General features: G+C 36.3%; 4 protein-coding genes across 4 annotated transcripts; 2 read left to right on the forward strand and 2 right to left on the reverse strand.

The window, feature by feature from the left end:
* The first annotated feature begins 362 nt into the window (after nt 1–362).
* Nucleotides 363–4,438, forward strand: LOC132181076 (lipoic acid synthase 1). Its single transcript, XM_059594132.2, has 4 exons — nt 363–885; nt 1,022–1,233; nt 1,756–2,135; nt 4,060–4,438. Exons 1-4 carry the CDS (start codon nt 503–505, stop codon nt 4,177–4,179), a joined length of 1,095 nt encoding a protein of 364 aa, XP_059450115.2. The 5' UTR covers nt 363–502; the 3' UTR covers nt 4,180–4,438.
* Nucleotides 4,439–5,426: 988 nt separating this feature from the next.
* On the forward strand, nt 5,427–6,863 carry LOC132181723 (uncharacterized). Its single transcript, XM_059594963.2, has one exon. The coding sequence runs from the start codon at nt 5,893–5,895 to the stop codon at nt 6,688–6,690; it is 798 nt and encodes a 265-aa protein (XP_059450946.2). The 5' UTR covers nt 5,427–5,892; the 3' UTR covers nt 6,691–6,863.
* Nucleotides 6,864–8,962: 2,099 nt separating this feature from the next.
* On the reverse strand, nt 8,963–13,830 carry LOC132182855 (uncharacterized). Its single transcript, XM_059596210.2, has 2 exons — nt 13,328–13,830; nt 8,963–9,456 (listed from the first exon to the last, which is right to left on the reverse strand). Exons 1-2 carry the CDS (start codon nt 13,595–13,597, stop codon nt 9,295–9,297), a joined length of 432 nt encoding a protein of 143 aa, XP_059452193.2. The 5' UTR covers nt 13,598–13,830; the 3' UTR covers nt 8,963–9,294.
* A 4,783-nt stretch (nt 13,831–18,613) lies between these two features.
* Nucleotides 18,614–19,651, reverse strand: LOC132181724 (F-box/kelch-repeat protein At1g16250-like). The gene has a single exon (XM_059594964.2). It carries the CDS (start codon nt 19,649–19,651, stop codon nt 18,614–18,616), a length of 1,038 nt encoding a protein of 345 aa, XP_059450947.2.
* Between the last annotated feature and the right edge of the window lie 6,395 nt (nt 19,652–26,046).

Genomic DNA, 26,046 nt, shown 5'->3' on the forward strand with positions numbered 1-26,046 from the left:
ATTATTAAAGATATAGAGTGTGCACCTGAGTGCCTTTCGTTATAGATCTAATGGTAACGAAAGTGATGGTCACTTGGAAGGCTGTCACTTTTAGTATTGAGTTGAGTTTTTAAACGGTACTTATTGAGAGATGCATTGAAATTTGTACAAGCTTACGTGCATTATTTGAATCGAGCTTAAGTTATACAAATATGTCGCGTTACAAAATTTTTTTTTTTTTTTTTTTTTTTTGGGTATTCACGAACGGCTCAAGTGAATCAATCAATACAAAATGGAGTTAGGTTCATTTTTTTGATATTTTTTATGGATTTTTTAATAACAGAAAACTGCCACACTGAATAGAACCAAACAGGGCCCAAGAAACAGACACCAACTATCGGAGAAGACCCGAATCCATCTACAACCACCCAAACCAAATCCACCAACCCCCCAATCTCCATATCTCTCTCTCTAGCCTTCCATTCTCACGCACAGAGAGAGAGAGAGAGAGAGACACAGAGCCATGCAGTCTCGGCTGAAATCCCTGGTGGGAATCGCCAGGCCCTTCTCCACCTCCACCGCCGCCTCGGTCGCCGAGTTACCCAAAACCCTAGAGGGCCTCCGGGCGCGCCTGGCGCTCGAGTCCCCGACCCTCTCGGACTTCGCCTACTCCGTGGAGGTGGGCACCAAGAAGAAGCCACTCCCCAAGCCCAAGTGGATGAAGGAGTCCGTCCCCGGCGGCGAGAAGTACGTGCAGATCAAGAAGAAGCTACGCGATCTCAAACTCCACACCGTCTGTGAGGAGGCCCGCTGCCCCAATCTCGGCGAGTGCTGGTCCGGCGGCGAAACTGGCACCGCTACCGCCACCATTATGATCCTCGGCGATACCTGCACTCGCGGTTGCCGGTAATGAATAAAATTCATTTTTTGCAAATTGAAAAAACAAAGAAAAATGATATGTATTTATTTAATATTAGAATTAGATTAAAATGGATTGGGCGAACTGCGAAGTCCTTGATGATTTTTTTTTGTTTGTTTCAAGGTTTTGCAATGTGAAGACGTCACGTACGCCTCCTCCGCCGGACCCGGAAGAACCGGGAAATGTGGCGGAGGCGATTGCGTCATGGGGTTTGGATTATGTAGTGATTACAAGTGTGGACCGAGACGATTTGGCCGATCAAGGGAGTGGGCATTTTGCTGAGACGGTGCAGAAGTTGAAGGCACTCAAGCCGAATATACTGATAGAGTCTTTGGGTATGAGCTATTGAATTTTTCATAGTGTGAGAATTACTGAATGTGTAAAAGGTTGTGAAAATACAGATAATTGTTATTAAGAAAAGCTATGGTTGTTCTGAATTTAATCATATATAAATATATAGGGTATTAGACATCACTGGCAATTGTCTGTCTTTGAATGAAAATGTGCTTCCCAAGCTGCGCAAACTGTTTAGTTGACTGGTTTTGCCATCACTTTTGGTGGTTTTGGAGCTTTTACTATTTTAGCTGCAGGATTATTATGTTAGAATTTGTATACAGTGCCGCTCGATTACTCTGCTGGCAGTTTTAGAGAGAGACGTTTGAGTACATCTGGAACTTACTATAAACTTTATTTCATAGTGGAATGCATGGTTGAGTTTGGATGTCTTCATGATTTGATTCTGCTTATATACAGAAAGTTGGATTATTTTATCCTTAGCCTCATTTTATGTCTCTACCTGTTTTAAATGGGGCATTGTTTTTTCTTTAATGTTGCTTGCACTTATTTTGATTGTGCAGTTCCTGATTTTCGAGGAGACCCTGGCTGTGTAGAGAAAGTTGCAAAATCTGGTCTAGATGTCTTTGCTCATAACATTGAGACAGTTGAAGAGCTTCAGAGTATTGTGCGGGATCATCGTGCTAATTTTAAACAATCTTTAGATGTCCTAGTTATGGCAAAGGACTATGCTCCTGCTGGAACACTCACCAAGACCTCAATAATGTTAGGCTGTGGAGAGACACCCGATCAAGTTGTGAGAACTATGGAGAAGGTGAGAGCAGCAGGTGTTGATGTCATGACATTTGGTCAATATATGAGACCATCAAAGCGGCATATGCCAGTGGCTGAATACATTACACCCGAGGCTTTTGATAAGTATCGAACTCTTGGCATGGAAATGGTATGCTTCCATTTTTTTTTATCTAGAAAATTCTGAGTATGGTAAATTTATTTATTCCATTTTTATATGCATGACTTGTTTGGTCAACTTCATTGTAGTTTGGGCAGATAAGCTGTTTCAGGAACTTGGTAATCACTATATATCACTTTATAATACTCTTCATGCTAGTGGCTATGATAAGTAGAATTGGTATTTGCACCCCCTCCCTTCCTCTCACAGCCCCCTTCAACATGATGGTAATAATAGTAGTTTGTTAGGACCTTTTGAATCTTTTCAACTTTCTTGATCTTTACTAAGAATTGGGGGTGAAACTAGAATTTTGGGGGGGGGGGGAGGGTTGTGGGGGATGCAAAACTAAAAAGAAACTCTATTGGGAGGGTAAAAATTTGATTTTGAAAGTGTTAAAGAGGAGGCTTGGGGAGACTGAAGCCCTCTCAGGCCTCAATGTAGTTCCACCCCTGCTAAAAATTACTTGATTGTAATGCTCTTTGATGGTGTGTATCTACTTGGTGCCTGTAGTGGACCAATCTTTTCTTCTTTTTTGGTTCTTGTTTATGCTTATGGATTAATAAGAATAATTTGTTTTGTTGAGAATATCTTGTTGGGACTTCTGCCATCTATCTTGTACTCTTATTGATGGATTGTGGCACATGTACAAATGGAATTCATTTGATTTATGCATAAAATCTACAAATGAGGGATGACTATCAATTATGAAGGAACTTTTCATTTACATTTTAGATGCCGACTCTAAACGAAAAACTTTTACAACCTAGTTTCCTTGAAAATTGCTTTAAGCCTCCACCTGAGTCGAGTGACCGAATGACAGAATGATGTTTAAAACACTACAATTTTTAAAGCATTGCTTTATGTTAGATGATATTTTTTCGTATACCTAATGCTAGATATTAGTTTTTCCAATATGTCATAAACAACTTTATAGAAGGTGCACATTGTCCATCCTAACTATAATTTGGGTTGGCTGCAGAATTCGTACCACCCATTTCTTCGTCACCATTGGCTTTTCGTTGTAGTGAGCCAGTGAGCTCTCTTATGTCCTTTTCTACCCTCCTTCCAAGAGATTTTCTTCCTCTTAGCTGATTCTCTGTCAATTTTTTTTTTTGAACGAGATTCTCTGTCAACTTGTCACATAATTTTGCTAGCTTCAGCTCCCCCCCCAATATGTGTGTGCATGCGTGCACTCACCAATTTTAATCAGATCCAAATTCACCCCCGCACATTGAGATGATTTTACCTCTATGCTGTGATGGGATCACCTTATCCCACCATAGTGTCTTTGCACCGCACCAAATAAAACCTTTCGGTACCATGCAATGGAGCAGGCAATATAGGAACTTCTATGGTGGCCATACCTATTATCTGCAACTTTTTCTTGATAGTTTCACTGTTTTGTGCAATCCCAATGCACTGTTCAGTAGTTGATGTCATGACAAGGATGCAAAGTATTTGATGTCTTGCCAGTACCTGATTAAAGTAATCCATTGTTCCTACTTTCATGTTGGCTTGTCTGCCTACTATGTCATGGAAATTCGTACCATTGTTTAATGTGATTTGACAACATAATTTTCGTTTCAGCAATGACTATATGAGTATTACTTGAGGACATGCATCCTTTGATCTCTCTTATTATCCTTTTATCTTATTATGTTTTTTTTTTTCCTTTTTAATATGCACATGAAACTATTAGGGCATGTGACACCATATTGATCTAGGAACACATAACAAGTTTGTAATGATACCACCTGATTGTATTAAACATTTTGATTGTCGCTTGATTATGTCATGTTTATCAATCATTATCTCTCTCTCAACATGCCTAAAAGTTGAGACTGAGTATTTCTTTTACTTTTTATAATGCAAGTGCTTGTGTAATTATTATCAATTGTGTGCTTTGGATGGACAGGGATTTCGATATGTTGCATCTGGTCCGATGGTCAGATCTTCATACAAAGCAGGGGAATTCTACATCAAATCCATGATTGAATCCGATCGGTCTGCTTCTTCACAGCTTTCTGTTTCTTGATAAGTGTTCCCCACTTTAAATATAATTTCATAAATCCATCGCTTCCTGTGTATGGTATTGAGTGATATGATTACTTAAGCTCAATCAGCTTTAGTACTCTTCTAAAGCAAAATGATTAGGATTAAATTAGAATGGTAGGCTGGGTGCCAAATTCTTTGTGGTATAAAGCTTTGGGATTGTGTGGACGCCTGTCTCATTGTAATCCTAACCTGGTCTCGTTGTACATCCATTCGTTGTAATTAATAAATTTTCTGCTGCTGCTTTCTTTGATGATTTCATTTTTTGTTGTTGCTGTGTATCTAGTTAGTACTAGCACCAAGCACCAACTATTCATCTGCTGAGAAATTCTACACGAACTCTCTTTTACACTCTTTAGTACTTACTCCCTTGGCAGTTGTAGAAAGAGAGTAAGCAGACAAGAATTAGGGAGTAATGACTTGAATGTAAAAGAGGGAGTTCATGTAATGTAACATTTCTTATGTAGAAAAGATGGGAAAGGGAGAATTATTCTTTTCTGCATAGCAAAGTAAAATAGTATTTAAATTGCTACTCTCAACCTAAATTATTTACACCTTGCATTTGGGTCTACTTGATAATGGTGGCCTGCCAAAAGCGCATAGCTCTACTGGCAAAATGTACTTGAAGCTGCATCTAACTTTTCTGTTGAAGTGATGACTGTTAAGGGTCTCGCCAGACTGGTTGGGGTTCTTCCCTCAACCACCTATGATCATTTTGCTCTTGAAAATCAGGTGGTCCATGTCTAGGTTCCAGCATTCCAGACGTGTGGGGACGATGATGGTCCATGAATCTCCAGGATTTCCCTGCTTTTGCAGGGGGTTTGGTTGAATGTCTGAGTTCCATTTTTAATTTTGAGTGGTTTGATGGGTCCCCTTCCACCTCTTTTCAGGAGTTGTTTGGCTGAAACTTTCAGATTGCTCAAAAAAAGTTAAAAAAAAAAAAAAAAAGAGCATGCACAAAGTCTAGTTTTACTGGCCCCCACACAATGGCATATTTCCAATGCTTTGCTTCTTAGGCTTCGCGTGCCTGCCATTTTGGTGTTAGCCCAATCCTAGCACCGGGATGAGCACAAAGTTCCCAACTTTTACTTTTGTAAAACCGTAAATGTTGAGTGAATTGTACGAATCCCATCAGCTTTGCTATAATTGAAAATCTTTTGGTAATACCGGAATGGTAAAATGCTGAAACTGTTGTCAGTGTAACACCTGAAGTACCATTTTACAAAGCACAACCTATTTAATTTAATAAACTCAATTAGATTTTTTTCCCCAACCCATTGGAAAGATAAACTTTGTTATCCAAACAGTAAATATAGAAGGTTTGGCCTACTTTATTTAGATCACATCAACACCAAAGGTACAATTGCTATAAAATTTGAGGCAACAATTAAAGTTTATTTGGAACCAAAACATAAAAAATAACAAAAGAAAAAAAGTAGCCAATCCACTATATAACTCATACTAGCCGCGGCTCATTACTTGACCCCAACCCGCTCCGAACCCCCCCTTCTCCTCCCTCTCTCTGTCTCTCTCTCATCAATCCATTTAATTCTCTCACGTCGCCCATCCATCCAATCCAAACCAAAGTACAGTTTTGTTACCGTTGGGAATTCAAAATTTTGCACCACTGTTAGCAACTTATATATGTAATTTCCAAGCACGCTTTCCAAAGTCCAAACCTTTCATCCACGAACAAATGGGATGCTGTGTGAGCACCACCAAGAGCCACCCGGATCTCAGGACGGGGTCGACCCACCAGCAATTTCCGACCAGGTCTCCGGTTGAGAAACCCGAACCGACCCATGCCAGAGACCACAGAGCGCCACCACCGGTAGAAGAAGAATACGTGAAAGAGGTACTCTCTGAAACGCCCATTGTTCCCAAGCCGCAAAACCCAATTCCAGCAGAAGAAAAGAAGACCCAAGTGCCCCTCGTCGAAACGAAGGGTCTGAACCTTATTCACAAAACAGAAAAGGAGCTCTCCGAAGCTTCTCAGATAACGGAGAACTTCTCGTATTCAACAGCAACAACGACAACCACTACCATTACAGAGATGAAAGAAGAAGACGACGAAGCAGTGAGTAAGCGAAGCAGAGAAGTGGGTCACAGTAGGCTTAACAGAGCTGAGGCAAGAGGACCCAGAAAGCGTCCGTACACCGGCGAGCTCTCCGGCCGGAGAAATATTCCAGCAAGGGGACCGAGTGAGGTTAGGACCCGGAGGCTTAACACGGGCACCGCCGGAGCCCGGAGAGATTCCGGCGAGGGGTCCGTCCGTCGGTCGAGATCACCGGCTACCAGGAAAGCCGGTGGAGTGGGGAGGAGTCCCGGGAAGGTGACGGGAGCAGCAGGAAGCCGGTCAGTGGATGATTCGGGGGTGCAGAGCAAGCAGGGAGCTGGGGTGGAAGAGGAGAAGTCAAACGACGACGTTTTGCAGCAGGGAAATGAGTCCATTGAAAACCCACTTGTTTCATTAGAGTGCTTCATCTTTCTGTAACTGGTTTGGTTTTGGAATTTGGGATTTTGCTTTTCATGCTTCACAAAACTTTTTGTGTTATGATTTTGGTCTCATCCTGCTCCTAAAATTGTCTCTGTAAATTATGATGTAAATTGTTTTTGAGAGTTCAAAAAATGGGAACTATTTTTATCTTTATCTTTTTTTTTTGAACGAAATCTTAAGATTGTAAATGGTCATGGGGATATGCAATTGTTGAGATGGTCCTAGAAATCGGGTTTCTTCTTTTACTTTTTTTTTTTTTTTTGGGATGGGGAGGTAGAGAGTCTAGAGACTTCTTTCCATTTTCTTGGTTTTGGTGAGAATTTGTCTGCATCAACAAGGCTCTCTTGTCTTGTTGATGGGACTAAGACTTAGAAAAATGGGTGCAAACTGCAAAATAGTCTGGGGCTGTTTGGCATGAGCAGTGCTTGGGAGCAGCATTTTTCCCGGAACCAAAATTACCAATGTGCCATGCAACGGCACTTTTTCGGGTTTCGGTTTGTGCCAAGGATTAGCCGTTTCATTGGTCGCCTGAAACTTTTTATTGGCTTGAATCAGTTACAAAAATTGATTATAATGGAAAAATGAATTTCTTTTTTTGTATTGTAATAAAAAGTTATTAATACGACGTAAAAAAAGAAAGAATTTGGGAGTTGAAAGAACTGAGCTACTTTAGGGCCATTGCCAAACATCTCCTATAGGGTGGAAATTTCCTTTAAAAGGGTTGTCTTTTTTTGTTTTGGTAACTTACTTTGTTTCCCAATGAGGATGGGCTTATAGGTTATGGTCCATTATTCGTTAGAGCTTACCTCCTTTACACTGTTGGAATATGATCTATTTGGCCCAATCATTAAGGGCCGTAGACTAGCATGTGCATGTGGGCCTCAAAAGAACTGGGCCGAAGTTCCCTAAATGACATAATAGTCTTTTTCATGTAATTTTTTTGTTAGAAAAATTGCTAAAGGGCTTAATTTAAAATCTTTGTAAATTCGGATACTGAATTGGTCAAATTAAAAACTCAAGTCTAAATCATAAAATTCGAAAAAGGACATAGTTTAATTAATTAATTAATTTATTTTTTATAGATGTTGTGAACATTCTATCTAAATTTACATAGATTTTGTTTAGGGTTGGAGAGGAACAAATCCTTGACTTTGAGAGAAGGATCCTCGTAAACATGGAGGTATTTTGAAGAGGGTTGGAACAAAGGTAGGTTTGGAACCCAAGGGTGTTTCTGGATGAGCCATCTTGAACCTACTGGTAACATAGGCTTTTATGATAAGATCCTGTGATTGGAAAATGTTATTCCAAACATAGGAAGCATTGGGAGGGGAGGTGGAGAGACAAGAATATTTGCATCTGAATACTTTTTATAGATAATATTTGCCCTAAGAATTCCAAATTCAATAGTTGGATTCAGTGGCCTTTTCCTTTTGTTCTTTTGGTCCATTACTTTTTGGTAGGTAGGTTGGTGAACATTGAACAAAATTCTTTCTCCTAGGGGTGTAAGCGAGCGAAGCCGTTTACGGGCAAACTCAAGATCGGCTCGTATAAGCTTGACTTGATTATTTAAATGAGTCATTCGTGAACATAAATCCTGGCTCGAATATTAAGTGATGCAAATTCAAGGATGAAAAAGTTCCAGTTATTGGGAGCAAAAGAGGTAACAATCCAAGCTTCTCTTTACAATTTTGTCTTACCCATTAAGGTTTGATTGCAAAAATTATATCAATTTGTAGGATTTTGTTTAAGGTTGAGTTTTGGTTTGGATGTCCCTTTGTGGGTGTTCAATGGGTATCAACGGGTTTTGTTATTGAGTGGTTTGATTTGGGCCAAACTACTTGAGCTCAACACAAACTTAAATGAGCCGGGCTTGAACACCATTTTCAGGATCATGTCGAGCTCGAGCTTGACACAATCTTAAATGATCCGAGCTCGGACAAGGCAGGAGGGTGTGATCAATTGTGACTGCTCTACTTAGGTGTTACCATGGTAGCACATACTCGCTGTGAATTGCTAACGAGAGGCTATAGAGGCTTTCTCAAAACCAATTGAGTCATAGCTTGACTCAGATCCACCTGGACATTAGTGGGACGTATATACCGAAGATGACCAACACTAATTAGACTCAGATCCACCTGAACATTAGTAGGATGTATATACCGAAGATGGCTAACACTAATTAGGAGTGCACTTCCTCTATAGCATTATTAGAAGAATAAATAACATGTATAAATGAAATCATTTTGTGTACTTGCGGCGAAGAACACAAAGTTAACTTAATATACTAATCTTTATGCGAAATTGTGTTTATAAGTCCATCTAGAAGGCTATAATCACAAACCAAATATCTATTATGGAGATATCATTTAGAAATCAGGCTTTGTCTATATAATAATCATCGTTTAGAGAAGCAAAGCCTGCTTAATTTCTGATCTAAATAGTCACATTTGTGATGAAACCCTCCTATCTTAGTCTTCCATTTGACTGAGCCAATGAGGTTCAGAATTTGCATGGGAAACCAAGCTTGATTCCAGGTATTATATATGAAAATCCCCTAATGTGCTACTTATTAGCTGCCTTATATTCAAGTCACATTAGGATTTAGCTTGATAATGATCCTTGGGAGGGATTGAAGGATGAGTTTTGTTGATGAGGTGAGATGTGCTCAGGAGGGCATGATGGTGTAGGAGCAAGGTGTGCAATGAAAGTAGGAATTTCCTCCCCAGGCATCAAAACTGATACCCCTTTGGCATACACTGTCATCTGCACAAAAAAGTTAACAGATAATTAATTAAAGCCAAAGAAAAATATGGAAGTGTGAGTAAATAAACATGTACAATTAGACCACAAAATAGCTAGCCAACCTAAGAACACATAATGATGTAAAGGAAAATGTGTTGAGGGTCAATATGCCACATCATTAGCAAGAGATTCGAAGACTTTGTGGAAAGAAAGGAGAAAAAATAATGAGAAAAGAGTACACAGCAATGATAGCCATTCCATGTCACACAAATACAACTGCAAATAAATGCAAGTGAATGCATAGCTTATGCGTTCAACGGTACAGGACAAACTTTCTCTTCAAACTGGAATTTTTTCAAATTTAGTTTATTAAACTGATCTTTGTCCTTAAAACACGTGATTAAAAAATGCATACCGGGTTGGAGGAAAAACCTAATTTAAAGCAAGTTCTGTGACATTTTATTGAGCCTAATGCTAACTCTTGCTGATTGCTTTTATGAGTTTGCTTGTTTTAACAGAGCAGTGAAGAATAGATGATTAGATGCCTTACAGGGGGAACATAAGATAAATTACTTTATCTTTCTTAAGATAGAAGAATAAGACATATAATAGTGGAGGTAGATATGAGAATAAGTTCTTTACGAGTATCATATACCTCTTGTACTAATAACCATGTCTGCCGATTTGGTAGCAGTTTCCGTAAACCATGGGATTCTTACAACCAAATCTCTCATCTTGGACATTGGTGTCTCATCTTCAAAAAGGCTAGCTAGCTAAACCAAGATGAATATAGAAAAAATTGAACCAGGACATATTGCCAGGCTTTCCTAGATTTAGCATGTGATGATGTTTGTCCAAAGTGAGTGGGGTTTGCTTGTATCTGAGAAGTCTAGAGCCAAAACCTTGATCATTGTGTCTACTGTCTAGACATGTAGGATATATTATGTTTTAGTAGTATAGGACGAATCTCAGATGAATCTGTTAGCAGATTATCTATGTAAGATGATGTTGGAGTGTTGGACCCTCTAATCTAAAACATCCTCCAATGACAGAGATAAAGTTTGTTAGGTATTTAGGTTTGGCACTATTTAACACTAAAAAGAGGAGAGCCATGTCTGGTAACGATTGCGACGTGAGGAATAATTAAAGAGTGTTGTTAGGAGTATTTGGATATTTTACTATTAGTTTTTTGATAAACTAATATGTCACTTCATAATGAGAAGTACTGTTTGATGTCATTTTCTTGTATATTTTTTGTTCATATCCGTACAAAAAATATGCAAATTTACCATTAAATCTGTGAAACCCACATGTAAATATCACATATTCAGTGATGAACTAATATGTCAGTTCATAATAAGATGTATTTAGTGCCATTTTCTTGCACATCTTTTGTCCATCTCTTTTACAATTTCATCATTGAATACGTGAGATCCACATGTGGATCTAACAGATTCAATAGTGAATTTGCACATCTTTTATACAGAAATGGAAAAAATATGAAAAATTTGACTTTTCAATTAATTAATTAGTGGTCAACTAGTCAATTATACACTTAATTATTTCACAAATATGAACTGTCACATCAGCTTGTATGGGAATTATAGGTATATATAATACCCCAAATATTTTCCATAATTAAAATATTTTGCCATTAAAGCATTAATATAACCTCTAGGTTGAGCATAAGAACAAACCAAAAGAGCAATGTAATCTATGAATGATGGTTTGGAATTGCAAATATTATATTCTCTACAGTATAAAGTGTACGATATCCTATGATTCTGTGATCTTCATAATCAAATAAGGTTGCGTTGGAGCGGCGTTTGTAATAAAATATTATAAGAGTGCAGTGTTACATGCACCCCACTATAGGAACTCCAAACAATTCTTAATTATCTTCCATGGAAATGAGGAATTATTAAATTAACATGAACTGTCCTTAAGTGAGCCACCAACCTCAATTAGCTAAAGCCTAAGATGTTACAATAATAAACTAATTAGAGCATTCTCATCGTTTTGGTTAGTCATGAAGCTAAAATGGGGGCAAAAAGAGTTGCATCTGCATCTAGCTAAGCAATTAGGAAAAATATTTGGTGAACAGTGACTACTGTTCACTCACCAAATATAAAAACAAAGAATTTTTTAATCTCTAACATTGCCTCCTTTCAATAAAGAACAATGAAAAATATAACAAAATCCTTTGAGAAAAAAACGGATAACTCAAATATAGAGAGCCGGATGTAGGTACTTTGGAAAAACGGATAACTAAATAGAAAATATGTGATTTTTTGGCAGAGATACGGATTACACAAGAGATGGGTTTCTAAAGTAATCAGCTAGAACTAGGAGAATGAACACGAATATATTTGGCAGTCCATAGTAAATATGTTGAGAATACACATATGTGTGAGCGTAAAATGATTAGGTTTGTCAAGACTTTTCTTAAAAATTAGTTTCCAAATTGATGTGTCACATTCCTACGTGATATATTGTTTTAGTAAATAAAGATATAAGGTAATGAGAACGTGACGCATTAGTTTGGCACTAAGCTTTTAGAAAAATTCTTAAGAAACCTAGCGTTTCTCTTGAAAATATGTCATAGGATGAGTAGTTAATATTACATAATTGGGATCAAATCGTAAATCTTAATTTTTTGGGTTGAGTGGTGTCCTAATATGTTGTATTATACTCACGTTGAATACTACATAATATGTCAATTTCCTTAACAAATGGTATCAAAGGTAATTATGGTGTATTGTATTGTGGAGTGACGCATACACAAGATACAAGGTGCATGTGAACATGAATAAGGGTCATCGAAATAAGATCGATGCAACGGTTCATGGCGTGAGCAAACCCCCATAGTATACAAGTGATTTTGAAGACAGCTCATAATATTGAGAAAAAGCTTTTGTTTGAGGAAAGTGTAGCAATATACACGGTAATCGACTCACATGTGAGGAGAAGGTTGTTGAGGAACACACGTTTTAGCCTAATTTCTATAAAAAGCTGTTTTGGAAATTCAAAATTTGTTGCTATTCCAAAATTTTCTAAGAACTGTCGATTCATTGGGAACAAGATTGAACAGGAAATGACTGATTTTAAAGCTAATGTTTGGTGTTGAATGTGCAAAGGAAAATGATAATACATCACTTGTTAATTATCATCATCCGGTAGGCAAGAACTTAGTCGCATGCCAGCAATGCTTGGACAATACAATATATATAGAAAAATAATTGGTGTCAATAATTTATTTATTTATTTTTTAATATTCTTTTACAAATTCAATAGATCAATTATTAAATTTGGAATTAGGATCTTCTCTATTTCAAATGAACTGTAGTTATAATAGAGGGTATTTTTGGAGATGTAAAAAGACAAAAATACCCATCTACTATAACTAACTGAATATTATCCAATTCATTTGAAATTGAGAGATTATGTTCCTTAAATTTATGAGGTTCATCATTAACATATGTAGAGCCCACATAAGTCCATAAATATAATGGTTCATTTGTAAGATGATATTGAAAAAAATATTAACACCAATCATTTCTACAACTGATTGGTAAATCAAGGACCAAAAAAAACTAAACTGTATGCAACTTTGCCCTAGCAGTAACACTTATTCAGAGAATATATAGTGTTTGTGTCTATAGAATATATAGTGTTTGTGTCTAATATATATATAAAATGCTGCAATGAAAAAGTATTGAAGTTGTGAAACATAGACAGATAAGTTAAAAAATCACAAGAAAAAGAAAGACGACAAGTTTAGACAGATGATGGGTGGAATTGCATAAATGAGGTATAGTACGCTATAAAGAAAGTATTGAAACCATGAACCATCAACATCATGTTAGCAGAGAGAGAGAGAGAGAGAGCATACTTTTGGAGATGGGTAATCAAGTTTTCCGGTGAAACTCATCTGAGCCTCGAGATCCGAACGTGGCCTTTCACCGGAAGGTGCTGAAGTGGCCCTCTGAAACCTCTCAAAGATGGCCATAACGAGGAACATTGATATGAGAATGGCAGTGGCCACGAGGCCAAACGACACCGCATTAACAGAGTTGTAGAAGTGCCTCCACTCCTCTCTCTCTCCGTTTAACGGAGCCACCACTGGTGGCACTACCTCCCACCTGTCTTCCCCACCACCCATTAGAAGCTCAACTTCAGACAAAAATCTCTCTCTCTCTCTCTCTCTCTCTCATGAGAGGCAAGGAAGAGAGTGAAACCCAGATGTTATTTTCTTGAACATGATCATGGTTGCCTCGATGGCAAAAGGAACTACAACAGAAGAGAAAGGAAGAGAGACAGATTGTGGTTTTCAAGGCTTTATGGTAACACCAAGATTGCTGCTTTCAGAGAGAGAAAGAGAGAGAGATGACTAGAGATTGGAAAGAGAACTCTGGTTTTGAAACAGAAAATGATATATAAATACGTAAAGCTTATCATTATTATTAAGTTTGGATTAAAATGAAAGACAAATACACGTATTTATCATATTTATTTTATATTAGTGAACGTGAAGTGTTTTAAATGAATTTTTTTTAGGAATGCTAAATGTTTTTATGGTGTTCAATTCTCTCGCTCTAGTTGAATATTATTTTATAAAAAAATAAAAAAGAAAGTAGCCCCTTATTGAGTTATTTCTCTCATTTTGTTTTTATAATATAATATCTACTTAGAATTAAGAAAATACGAGGAAAGCACCTAATATATATATATATATATATATATATAAAGTAACTTATATAAAAAATCATTTAAAACACAACATGTCAGCTAAGATGAAACAGGTGTGATAAATAAGTTTGAAGAATAACATTACTCAAAATAAGAAAATAAATATGAGTAATGCTATTTTTGTTTTTTGGACATGTCCACATAAGGAAAGGGGGATGGAGGATTCGAACTAGTGACCTCCTCTTCATGAGGCGTGGCACACAGCCGATTGAGTTACACCTTAGGAACGAGTAATGCTAATCAGTAGATGATTGTTATCCAACTGGCAACTACCATACAAACAGTAAAAATTAACTTTAGGATCAACATCTATAAAGAAACGAATAAATTAACTATTAAGAGCTACATAATTCTAATAATATAACGGTCATATATCATCTGGTAAATAGCTTTACTCTATAAATATATAAAAAGTGTTTAGGAAGTGCTGGCATGAAATACATACAAAGAACAATTTTTTTTTTTTTTTTTCTTTTGTTTAAACTTGTTTTTACTGTAAACTGTTTCTGGCCAGAGTGTGTAAGAGTATAGCAAATTGTTGGTCTATAAGAGTAAACTTATGCCATTTGAGTCCCCCTATGTTAGTGTTATTTATATTTCTTATATGATTATTATTTGGAAAAATGTTAAGTGCTTTTATGATTTTTTTTGTTTAATGTTATTTCGTCTTAAATGAATATTATTTTCTAAAAATTAAGTGAGAGAAATAGGAAAAGTTTATTTTTTTGTTTTTTAAAATATTTACCTAAAACTAAGAAAACACTAAAAAATATCAAGAAACTCTTATTATTTATTAAGGCAAAGATCTATCATTATGGCTATCACATAAGGTTGATGTCATTGCCATTATATTCAATCTAAAATGTACTTTTTCCCACATGTATTACGTGGATTGACTAGATGTAGTACTTCCATCCATGATAGGGTCACCTCCCTTTCATCAGTTTGACCTAATGTAACATTTGTGGGTTATAAACTCATTACTCGGTTGAAAAATTTTGAATTGAGTTGAGTATTAATGATGTTAAATTAACTTAAAAAAAGAAAAAAAAAATTGAGAATAATTAAAAAAAATTGCCTTCTCAAATAAGCTTAGATCGAGTATCGTTTATCTCTTAAACTAAAAATTATTATAATTTTTTCAAAAATTAACGTAGTAGTCTACATATATTGAGAATGAGTGCTATGTATACTGTAATGTGACAATTTATATTTTAGTGATTAACGTGGTAGTGTCACATAAATTCATGTGCGACGGATGATCTACTTTTTAACGGCTAGTTTACCTATGCAAATTATCTATTTTTCCCATTTTCTCTTTAACTTAACCAAATTTTTTACCCAAAACAAAATTTGCAAAAAAAAGAGGTGGTGGGAAAACTGGAAAAGTAACTCAGGAGAGAGAGAGAGAGAGAGATAAAGAAGAGCTTTGTGGCTCTTCACGAGCCCGTGGCACGTGCAAGAGAAGCTCGACCCTTCACATGCTCCCCGTGCAAAGTAAAAGAGCTCGCTGCATGGCCCCACAGGGGACCACATTGGGCACGTGTGCAGGAGAGGAAAATTTTGATCAGAATGCGCCACGTTTCATATACGGATTGGTGAGCACTTTTCCCTTCAAATGCGTAACGGGTAGTGGTCCACAGCCCACGGGTCAGAAGTGGGCCAGGTGAGGATCAGAGGTGGGCCTGTACGCTTGGGCTCACGTGAATTACCTTTTCTCCTTTATTGCTCGCTTGCAATCTCACCATCTTTCTCTGCTTTTGATGGTAATTACAGATGTCAGGCTCTGAAATCACTCATACTCGAAGCCCACGTTCTCCTGAAAAGCCCAAAGTGGGGCCCATTTGTGGGGCCAGGTTATTACAATGAAAAATCAATTCAAATTTTAAGTCGGTTTTGGTGTAAAATTTTAATGGATATATGCAAAGTCAGTTTATGTTGTTGGCTTAAGTTATAAATCGTTTTTTGTTGTATTAAAGTGAACTCAGAAGTTCTTGAGATATGCAAAAAAAAAAAAAAAAAAAAAAAAATTAATCCATGTAGTCAAATTCTAGTAAAACATTTGATGAAATCTGTTAGGTACTACATCAGCACTAATATAATAGTGACATGTGTCACTCTTAATTAAAAAAAGGCGAGAAGGGGGGGGGGAGGGAATGGATAGTTGTCAATTGGGCAGCCACTCCTTTGTTGTAAGTGGCCTATGAGCCACCTCCGGCCACCTCTAAGGGGCTCGCGGGCCACACCAAAGGTGGCTGAGGCCTGAGGGTGGTGCGTGGCCACCCCCATGGGCTCGGGATAGCTTGCAGGCCACATCTAGCAAATTTAGGGTAGCCTTGGGGCGGCTCGTAGCCCCCCCCCCTGTTTCTAAAAAAAAAAAAAACATTAGTTTTATATATTTATATTTTGTTATTAAGAGTGATATATGTCGTCATTTTACTGGCGCTAATGTGGTACCTAATGAAATCGGTCAAATGTTTTAACGAAATTTGACTCTATGTAACTTAAAAAATGATTGTTTGTAGTTGTAAATGGAATTGAAAATTTCATTGAAACTATAACATGTCAACCTCAACGATTTGTCTTGATCAAGAGAAGCAAGTAGGCTTCGGGTTGATATATTGGTGTAGGAGGAAGGTAGTGTCATGCACCGAACATACTACTTGAGTCATCATTCTTTTAAACAATGTCTTAAAAAATGATGTATGTGTACAACGACTTATAATAGTTACTCTAAATTTGGAGAAGATTGTGAACTCAAATATGAAGTGTAGGTCACTTAAATGTATCTATGAGTAAGACCTTATGACGGTCAACATCTCCGTGCATTGGGTAATCGCATATAGTATTGTGGGTACAACTTCTTAAAGAAAGAACCAAGTCTTTTGTCAAGAACAAAGTGATAAAAAATATTCTAATTGTTTTTAGATTTAATAGAAATGATTATTCCAAAGGCATGAGTGTTTTAGTGGGATTTACTAAAACTTATATATGTATAAGGTGAGATTGAGTCTCACAGGGTATATAAGGATAATCATGTAATTAAATCAGTTACTAAAGGAAAAGATGTAGTGAACTAAGTGACAAGAGGCGGATTTCGGTTCAACTATGAAATTATTTTATGGAGGACAAAGTTTTCCTTCAAACTGAGTTGGAGGAATTTCCTTTGACCTAATTTATAAAAATGACATATGTCCCTTGAACATGTGAGATGTACATGTTTTTTTAATAGAAATGATAAAGTTGGAATAAATTTTATTAAAAACTCATGTACATCTTACATGTTATTAAAAAAATGTACACATGTCACTTTTATAGATTAGGTTGAAGGAAATTCCTCCAACCCAGTTTGGAGGAAAACTTTGTCCATTTATGGAGGGGTAATATGTAATGAATAAGTACGTCACAAAGAATTAATTGTGTCATGTGACATGTCAAGAGAGACTGGGTCACAAGCATATTTGAGCTAATTGTATTTTTCCCTTTAGGTTCCCTTTGAGTTGATGTAAACTTTTTTTTTTTTTTTTGAATGAGTTGATGTAAACTGATTATTGGTTTTGAGCCTCAGTTATGCATTTATTTATTTGGGTTTTTATTTTTAATAAAACATGAGTCAAGAGATTTAATATCTAAATGTCTTATTATTTGGAGATGATTGGGTTTAAGAATAAAAATAGCTTTGGACTCTTGGATTTAATTCCTAAAGGCTTAAAGAGAACTAGGGCCAATGGGATAAAACCCAAACCCAAGCCTTGGGCTTGTAGAAAGTAGGGCTAGGAGAAACTAAGAGGCACATGGCTTGTGGCTAGTTCTCTTTGTTTCTACTCGCGTAGGACTCTGGAAGACCTTTTCCCCACCTCTCCAAGTATTCTCAAATTTAGAAATAGAGGTGTCATAGAAAAGCAAAATCACAATTCAATAAACACAAGAGAGTGTTGAGAGAAATATGCAAGAAAGAAAAATATTTTCTCTCAAATCTTTTGCTTCTAATTATTCTCTAGTTCTTGAGAATAATTTTGTGAGACCACACATGTTTAGTTATCAAAGAAAAGATCCGATGGAGGAATTAATTCTTCAAGAACTTAAGAAGAACATGGAAAACAAGAAATCACGTTCCAATGATTGTTCAATATAGAGGAAGGTTTTTATCCATAAGTATATAGAACTACACCCCATGTTTAGGATATGCTGAATTATTATGTAAGTAACACATAGTTGTGTTCTAATTTTAATCTAGCCATCTACCCTACTAATCTGACAATACCTACCTTTTTGATTTTTTTTTTCTTCCTAACAAGAACTAATTAAAATTTAAAAGATTGAGATAATTATGAGATAAAAGTTTAATCTTTATTTTAATATAGTATTAGATTCATTTTTATTTGTCCGCCCTTTTATGCGTGTTAGAAAACCATGATTCTAAAGGTTTCTAACCAACAACACAGCCGTGGCTACAAAGCTCTTTTTCCTCTACCTCTACTATTGGCTCAAAGCTCCTCCATTTACCCCCATTCGACGTCGTCTTGAAAACGTGAACAACCGACTTGATTCTCGACACCTCCCCCTCTGCAGGCATTCGATAGCCTCCCATGAAGTAAAGGTCGGTCCCAATTGGTGCCATTGTAAGGTAAAGCCGCTGCTCATTTGTGGGCGTCGAAATCGGAAACGACATGTTTGTTGATCCTTCGACAACTTTCCATATGCTCAGCTCCTCATCGTACGCCTCAATATGACCCTTCCAAGAATTCAGGCAATCCCCGGAGCTAAATAGCTTCCCACCAACCCCTACAATTTGATTGGGTGGCACATCGAGTTGCCACATCCCCACAATCACTTTCCACCTGGCATCATCTGGTTCGTACACCTCAGCCGAACTCCGTTCCTTCGTGTCCCACGAATCTCCTCTCCCCGCAAACCCTCCCACCACGTGGACTCTCCCTTGCCATGTCACCCCGACACATTTGTACCTCAACGTGCTCATGTTCGGCAGAGCTTCCCACGTGTCCAGCATCGGGTCGTACACCTCCGCCGACGATATCCCCCTCGCGCTACCCAATGCGCATTGTCCGCCGGCGACGTAAATTTTGTTGCCGCACACGGTGCATGCAAAATCAAACCGCGGCGTCGTGAGTGGCGCGCACTTGAACCACGCACCATCGCGAACGTCGTAACGTAGCACGGACGAGAGGACTTCAAGATCAACTTCAATGACATCGTCGTTGCCACCGGTGGCAGTCATTTTATTGCAAAGGCGGCCGCCGATGATGAAGATTGAGCCGCCGACGGCAACCATTGAAAACCTTTTGAGAATATTGTTTTCGACGAGTCCCGGAACTCTGCTAACGTGATGCCATGCATTGTTTGAGGGATTGAAGCACTCAATCCAGTTGGACATGTTTGTGGCTGGTGATGGATTCTTAGAGCAAAACGACACATAGATTCGACGTTTGGTGGAAAGGGAAGCCATGGATTAGTTGAAGTGGAAGCGGGGGAATTTGGGTGGTGGGGAGGTGGGTGAAGATATATAGTGGGAGGCAAGCGGAGAATACAAAGAGATTTATGGAGCTAAAATCTAAGGATTTTCTTGTTCATCATCTGCCTCGTTGTATGTTCAAGATTCTGAATTTGTTTCTGCTTTTTTGTGATTATATTAAAAATTATTGGCCCAAGATATATTACTTTTTTGGGTCGTGGAATCTGAGGAATGGAAATGGGCCAAGAAAAGAATAGATATTGCTCTTAATGGGCCCTTTGGGTTGCACATCGAAAATGGACAAGCATTACTGTAGATAGAATAGGTGAAGTGGATGGGATTCATTTTCCCGTTTAAATTTTGATTTGTTGTTTTTAATAGAGTTTATGATATCATCTTATTTAAATTTTTTAAATAATTCGACAATATATACACTATTTAATTTGAACTATAAAAATGAATCATTTCCATTCCATTTAAAATGAAAAAGAAAATGGAGAGAGAGTCTTGATAAATATGGGCCAGAGATGGTTGTGGAGCTAATGATGAAGAGACGGTTATAAACTTTCACTTCATTGTAAAGTTAAGAAGAAAGAAAGTGGTTCGTGCTAGCCGGAGTGTGAATCTCACGCGCCGGGTTTTCTTAGTCATTTTCTTGCTGGATCTTGCCATTGATGCTGGTTTTCTTTGTTTTGTTATTGTTTTATTGTATTATCTTAGCGTTTGAGCTGAGGGGGGATAGTTTCGATGTGAAGGGTTTGTCTCACGGCCGGGTCAATAAAGCTTGTTTATTTAGTTTGTTCAGAGTAGATCTGCCCCTTAAATGAAGTATGCACATAGGTTGGATCGGAGGAGGTAGATACGATTTTGACTATTGGATTTTTAGCATATCTACAATATTGCAGTTTTCATAGCTTTTAGCTATGTTCCTTTGTAAGAGTTTTATGCTTTTAATATCTTATTATAGAATGAAGATAAAAGAATTCCCTAAAAAAAAAAAAAAAAAAAAAGTTAAGAAACTCGTAGGAGTATTCTTGTTCCCCATTAACATCCTAAATAAAACACTATTTATTTTGTTTGGAATCAAACGATTAATAAATGTGGCAAAATAATTGAAACGACCAAAACCTAAATCAAACGATAAAAAGAAATATATGTGGCAGGGACTTAACATGGAAGAAACATTACGAGCCACAAATTTGCTAGCGGACAGGAGCATGACGCATGCATGCCTGTCCGTCCAAATGAATTCATTGCAATAATTTCGTACAAGTACGAAGATGCACAAAAATTTGTGTGTCAGCATTGGAGTTTGTATCCAGTTGCTCTCAATTTTAGTTTAGAAACACGATAAACTAGTGATATTTGAGCGCTGAGTGAAGTATGCTTTATAATATTATTTTTTTAATATTATTTTTTATAAAGTACACCAACATGAGCACTGTTTATTCACTTTGATGTGCTATATATCACTACTCCACTAGATATACCATATAAATATCATATAAATATCTCATAAAGTAGTACAAATATCTCTTAAAGTAAACTTGTCAGGGATTTTTTTTTTTATTAATTGACAAAACAATCGAATGAGACTTAAAAAAAAAAAAGAAAAAAGAATCGAATGGGACAAAATGCTCCTTACAATGCTAAATATACAATTTGAAATCTCTATAACTCAAATACTATCTAAGACATACACAATAGTTTCTGGAACAAATCACATCTCTAGCCGCTACTTGGTTATTGATTTTCGGGCTTCTTCATCTATGCTACAAGTGCATTTCGAAATGCAATTCCCTTTACTGCCTCTAGGCCCTCTACCATTGTGAAAATTCTTTTATATGCCTGAAAACTTATCTGCATCGATCAATGATTTACTCTCAGAAAAGAACTAGAAGAAAACAAAAGACAAACTGGAAACTCAATACTGTTACTCTTAAGTGTTTGTATAAACAAAACCTTAGAAAACGACTAAATTTTCACCCTATAGATGGCTACTGAAACCAAATCTAGAGAGAAGAAACAAACCCAAAAACGAATACAAAGAAACAGAAACATACATGAGAAAATAAAATAGAAACAAAACCCACATAACAGAAAACATCGGCGGACGGCAGGGCGAGAGGTGACTGATGGGGAGATGCATGTCATGCTGGGTTTGGTGTAGGAAAGTAGATCTATCTTCGAAAGATTTCGAGTTGAGAACATTGACAGATCTAGTGAGAGATACAATAGAGATGATGGAAAATCGGTGTTGATTGTGGTGAGGGTGATATGTGGGATAGGGCCTCAAAAGAGGCGGATAACACTTCCGATGAAGTAAAGTAGGGTCTCAAAAGAGGTGAATAAAAAGACCTCTAAAGAGGCAAGAAGCGGAGGAGGAAGGAAGAAGGTGGAGGATGATAGCTCCCGTTGGGGGCTAGACCCTAGAACCATTTTGTTTTTTGGATGTATCATTATTTATGAATTTATTCAACAGCTTGAACCGTTACGTGAGACTTGCTTTTTTAAACGTGCCAGAGTTTGATAGTCATCCATTGTAAAAAAATATATATACATATACAAAATCAATTCACACCAATTTTAATAAGCTTTCATGTTGTAAAAAAATATTCTTAGAGCTCTATGTAATATACAAAAATAACAAATAAGTTTATGCACCAAACATTCATCTAATTTTTTTTGATAGAAACCGTCAAATAACAAAACATATTATGGGTGTCATGATATGTTACTAGACGGAAGTTGGGTACAGAGACATACAACAATGGCCGTTCAGAACATTTTTATACCGCATGAAGCATTTTGTAAATTGGTGTAATCACATTGGCTAATTTGACATTTTTTCAAAAAAAAAAAAAAAAATGTTATATTGGTAGGATGTTTGTGTGGTATACTGGTATATAAGATGTTCGGAATAAACATGTTGCCCCAAGGCCCCCATCCACATAAAGAGAAAAAAGAAAAAGAAAAAAGAAGAACAATCAAAGCTGTTCCGCACTAGCCTTTCTGAGTGCTCGACATCATACAAATATCTCATAAAGTAAATGTGTTAAGAGTTTGACAGTCATTCATTGTAAAAAAAAAAAAAAAAATCAATCATTTTGGTTACACCAATTTTAATAAGCTTTCATATGGTACAAAAATAACAAATAGATCTCTGTATCAAAGATCCATCTAATTTTTTTGGTAGAAATTGTCAAATAACAAACACGTATTATGAGTATCATGATCATAATACGATTAGCACTAATGTGACATTTGACAGTTTCCGTCAAAAAATTAGACAGAAATTGGGTGTATGGGTCTATTTGTTATTTTTACATACAACATTGAACTTTCAAAATGTTTTTATACCACGTGAAGCTTTTTGTAAATCGGTATAACATGAACTAATTTGACATTTTGCCAAAAAAAATAAATAAATAAATAAAAATTAATGGCTTTTAGACCTTGCCATGTTGCATTGGGAGATATTTATAGGATGTTTATGTGGTATATTGGATGTTCAAAATAAACATGCATGTTGCCCCCAAAACCACATAAAATGAGAAAAAAAAAAAAAAAAAAAAGGCGGAGAAGAAACAAAGCTGTTCTACACTCACCATTTTGATTGCCCAAGATCATACAAATAACTCATAAAGTAAACGTGTTAGAGTTTGACAATCATTCATTGTCAGGAAAAAAAAAAAAAAAATCAATCATTGTGGTTACACCAATTTTATTAAGCTTTCATGTGGTACAAAAATATCTCAGAACTCCATATAATATGCAAAAATAACAAATAAGTTTATGCACCAAACATCAGTATAATTTTTTGATAGAAAACGTTAAATAACAAACACATATTATGGGTATCATATGTCATAATTTGATTAGTGCAGCTAACATGACATTTGACAATTTTTGTCAAAAAATTAGACGAAAATTAGGTGTAATGACCTATTTGTTATTTTTGCATACCACATGGACCTTTCATAATATTTTTATACCACATTATGCTTTTTGTAAATCTTGTACATGAACTAATTTGATATTTTTCAAAAAAAAAAAAAAAAAACATGTTGATATTTTTAGACCTTACAATGTGTGATATTTATAGGATTTTTTTTTTTTTTTTTTTTTTTTGAGCATATAGGATGTTCAAAATAAACATGTTGTTCCCAAGGCCCCCAACACAAAAAGAGAGTGAAAAAAAAAAGAAAAAAGAAGCTGTTCTGCACCGGCCTGTTTGATTGCCCGACATGGATGCCCATAGAATCTACAAGGTCATCGAAAGTGGAGCAAGAAGCTGGCAATTTTTGGGTAATTTTTGTTTGTTGTGTTTTTTAAAAAGTTAAAAATCAATTAAAAAAAATATAAAAAATACAATCTAAAGAGTTTTGTCAAACGAATCCTTATTTCTTTTCAACGACAGGCAAAAATACAATAATCATGATTATTATGATTGATTCGAAAGTACAACTATCCCAATTTTGCTAAAGACCACTCTTTTGGTATATAGAATATGATTATGAAGAAATTATTAATCTTAAATGTTGAGTATTGAGTTTGAGTCGTGTTGGAATATGAGTATAAGACTATAATTCAATTTTAACTCGAGACATTTAATTAAATGGGTAAGATACATCACCCATAACTCACTAATGTTGTGTTAAATTTGCATAAAATTTTCGGGTTATTAGAAGTGGGTATCGGTTCGGTCGATGTCAGTAGGAGTATTTTTGCCTTCCGAACCGTGAAAGTCAGTTAAATTGATTAATTAACTAACTTCATACCCACAAGGAATATGACTTTTTCGATTAATCAGTTAGTCGGTTAACTTGGTTAAATGTCGGTTACAAGTTTTTATGTTAAGATTTATTAATTTTTTTGTAACTACAGAATCAATAGAGCATATCATTCTTGGAGGGATACAAGAAAGATTTATAACATTACTCTATGTTATATAAATGAAATGAAAAAAGTAAATTCATGGAACACCGATAAAAAGAACAACTACAAATCAGTAGGATAAAACAATAAGAAAACCTATAAGATAAAATTCAAAATTCACTTGAAAAACTGGTTAAGTCGGTTAATTATCGGTCAACCAACAAAAAAAAATTCTACTGCCTACCGAACTAAACCGAAGTCGAAACAATATTTGTATTCGGCCTACCAACAACTGGAAGTCGGTTGTTGTTCAGTTATGATTCAATGGTGGTCGGCAGGCGGTAAACAATTAATCTGCCCACCCCTATGAATTACGTCAAAAATTACGAACCAATATGCCTTTCACTAGAATAGTTACATTCATTGAACCATTAGGCATCAGTCCAAGGGGATTGCTACATATGTAGGTAGCCATAAACATTCAGGATCTTAGTTTCCCTGCTATGAATATGAACTTTTGCAGGGATTGATTGCCTTGTTTCAACGATGCCACACAAAGGTCCCAATTATCTAATAATTATGGTCCCCAATGAAAGCAACCTGCGCCAGCTGCAACCGCTCAATTTGCCGCATCAGAACTATTGAATTATTGGACCACATCATTATGGTTCATTGGGCATGTCAGTTAGCTTTAGAAGCAAGTAATGAGACAAAGCTGCTCCTGTCCTAGGAGAACGACCAATTTGGCTTTTAGTCGTTTGCTGTGACAGAATTGAATGGAGCAGTCTACACCAGGTATTAAATATTCTATACAGTATAATTTAAAAATATTAATTAAATAATTAAATTTGTTATTGTTTATTAGGTTAATCTTTTGAGATAAATAATTAATGAATTAATATGATATCACAACAAAGATTTTGAATTTACTTCATTTCAATTATATATTTCATATTTTGGGTCTCATTTATTGAGTAAAGTTTGAGTTTATATGTGATAGAAGTTTTTGAAAATGGTTGCAATCCACATCCTAAAGACTTTGTATTGTATTGATATATTCCCTGCTTGAATATCTTGAGCTTTGAAATTGGAACTATTTGGAATGAAAAACTTAGAGTTGGCCATGATGGGGCAACCCATTGATTTCCTTTGTTTCTATGGGTCAAATTCTGAGTCTCTTCTTATATAATAGGAGGCTAGAGAAATTATGTAGCCTCGAAGGGTGGTTGTTTTAATTTATCTAACATGTTATATGCTAATGCAGATAATTGCACCCAAGCTCTTAATAGAGAGCACCTGCAAAGAAGGAAGTTGAATAAGTCCAAAGACTTGTCGGGTGTGCTAGTGAGGTACGCCTTTGATGCCTAAGTCAATAATCTCGTAGAGGAAGGGACAAAGAGAAGTGGAACAATTTGATTAAAGTGATAAGTGAGAACGGGTGTCTACCTCGCGAGGGTTGGTTTTCCTTACGTTCAAGAGTTCCCTTCCATCTCCATGGGCCATGCTAGATG

This window comes from Corylus avellana, chromosome 5 (genome assembly GCF_965113065.1).
Source record: "Corylus avellana chromosome 5, dhCorAvel1.hap1.2, whole genome shotgun sequence".
NCBI lineage: Eukaryota > Viridiplantae > Streptophyta > Magnoliopsida > Fagales > Betulaceae > Corylus > Corylus avellana.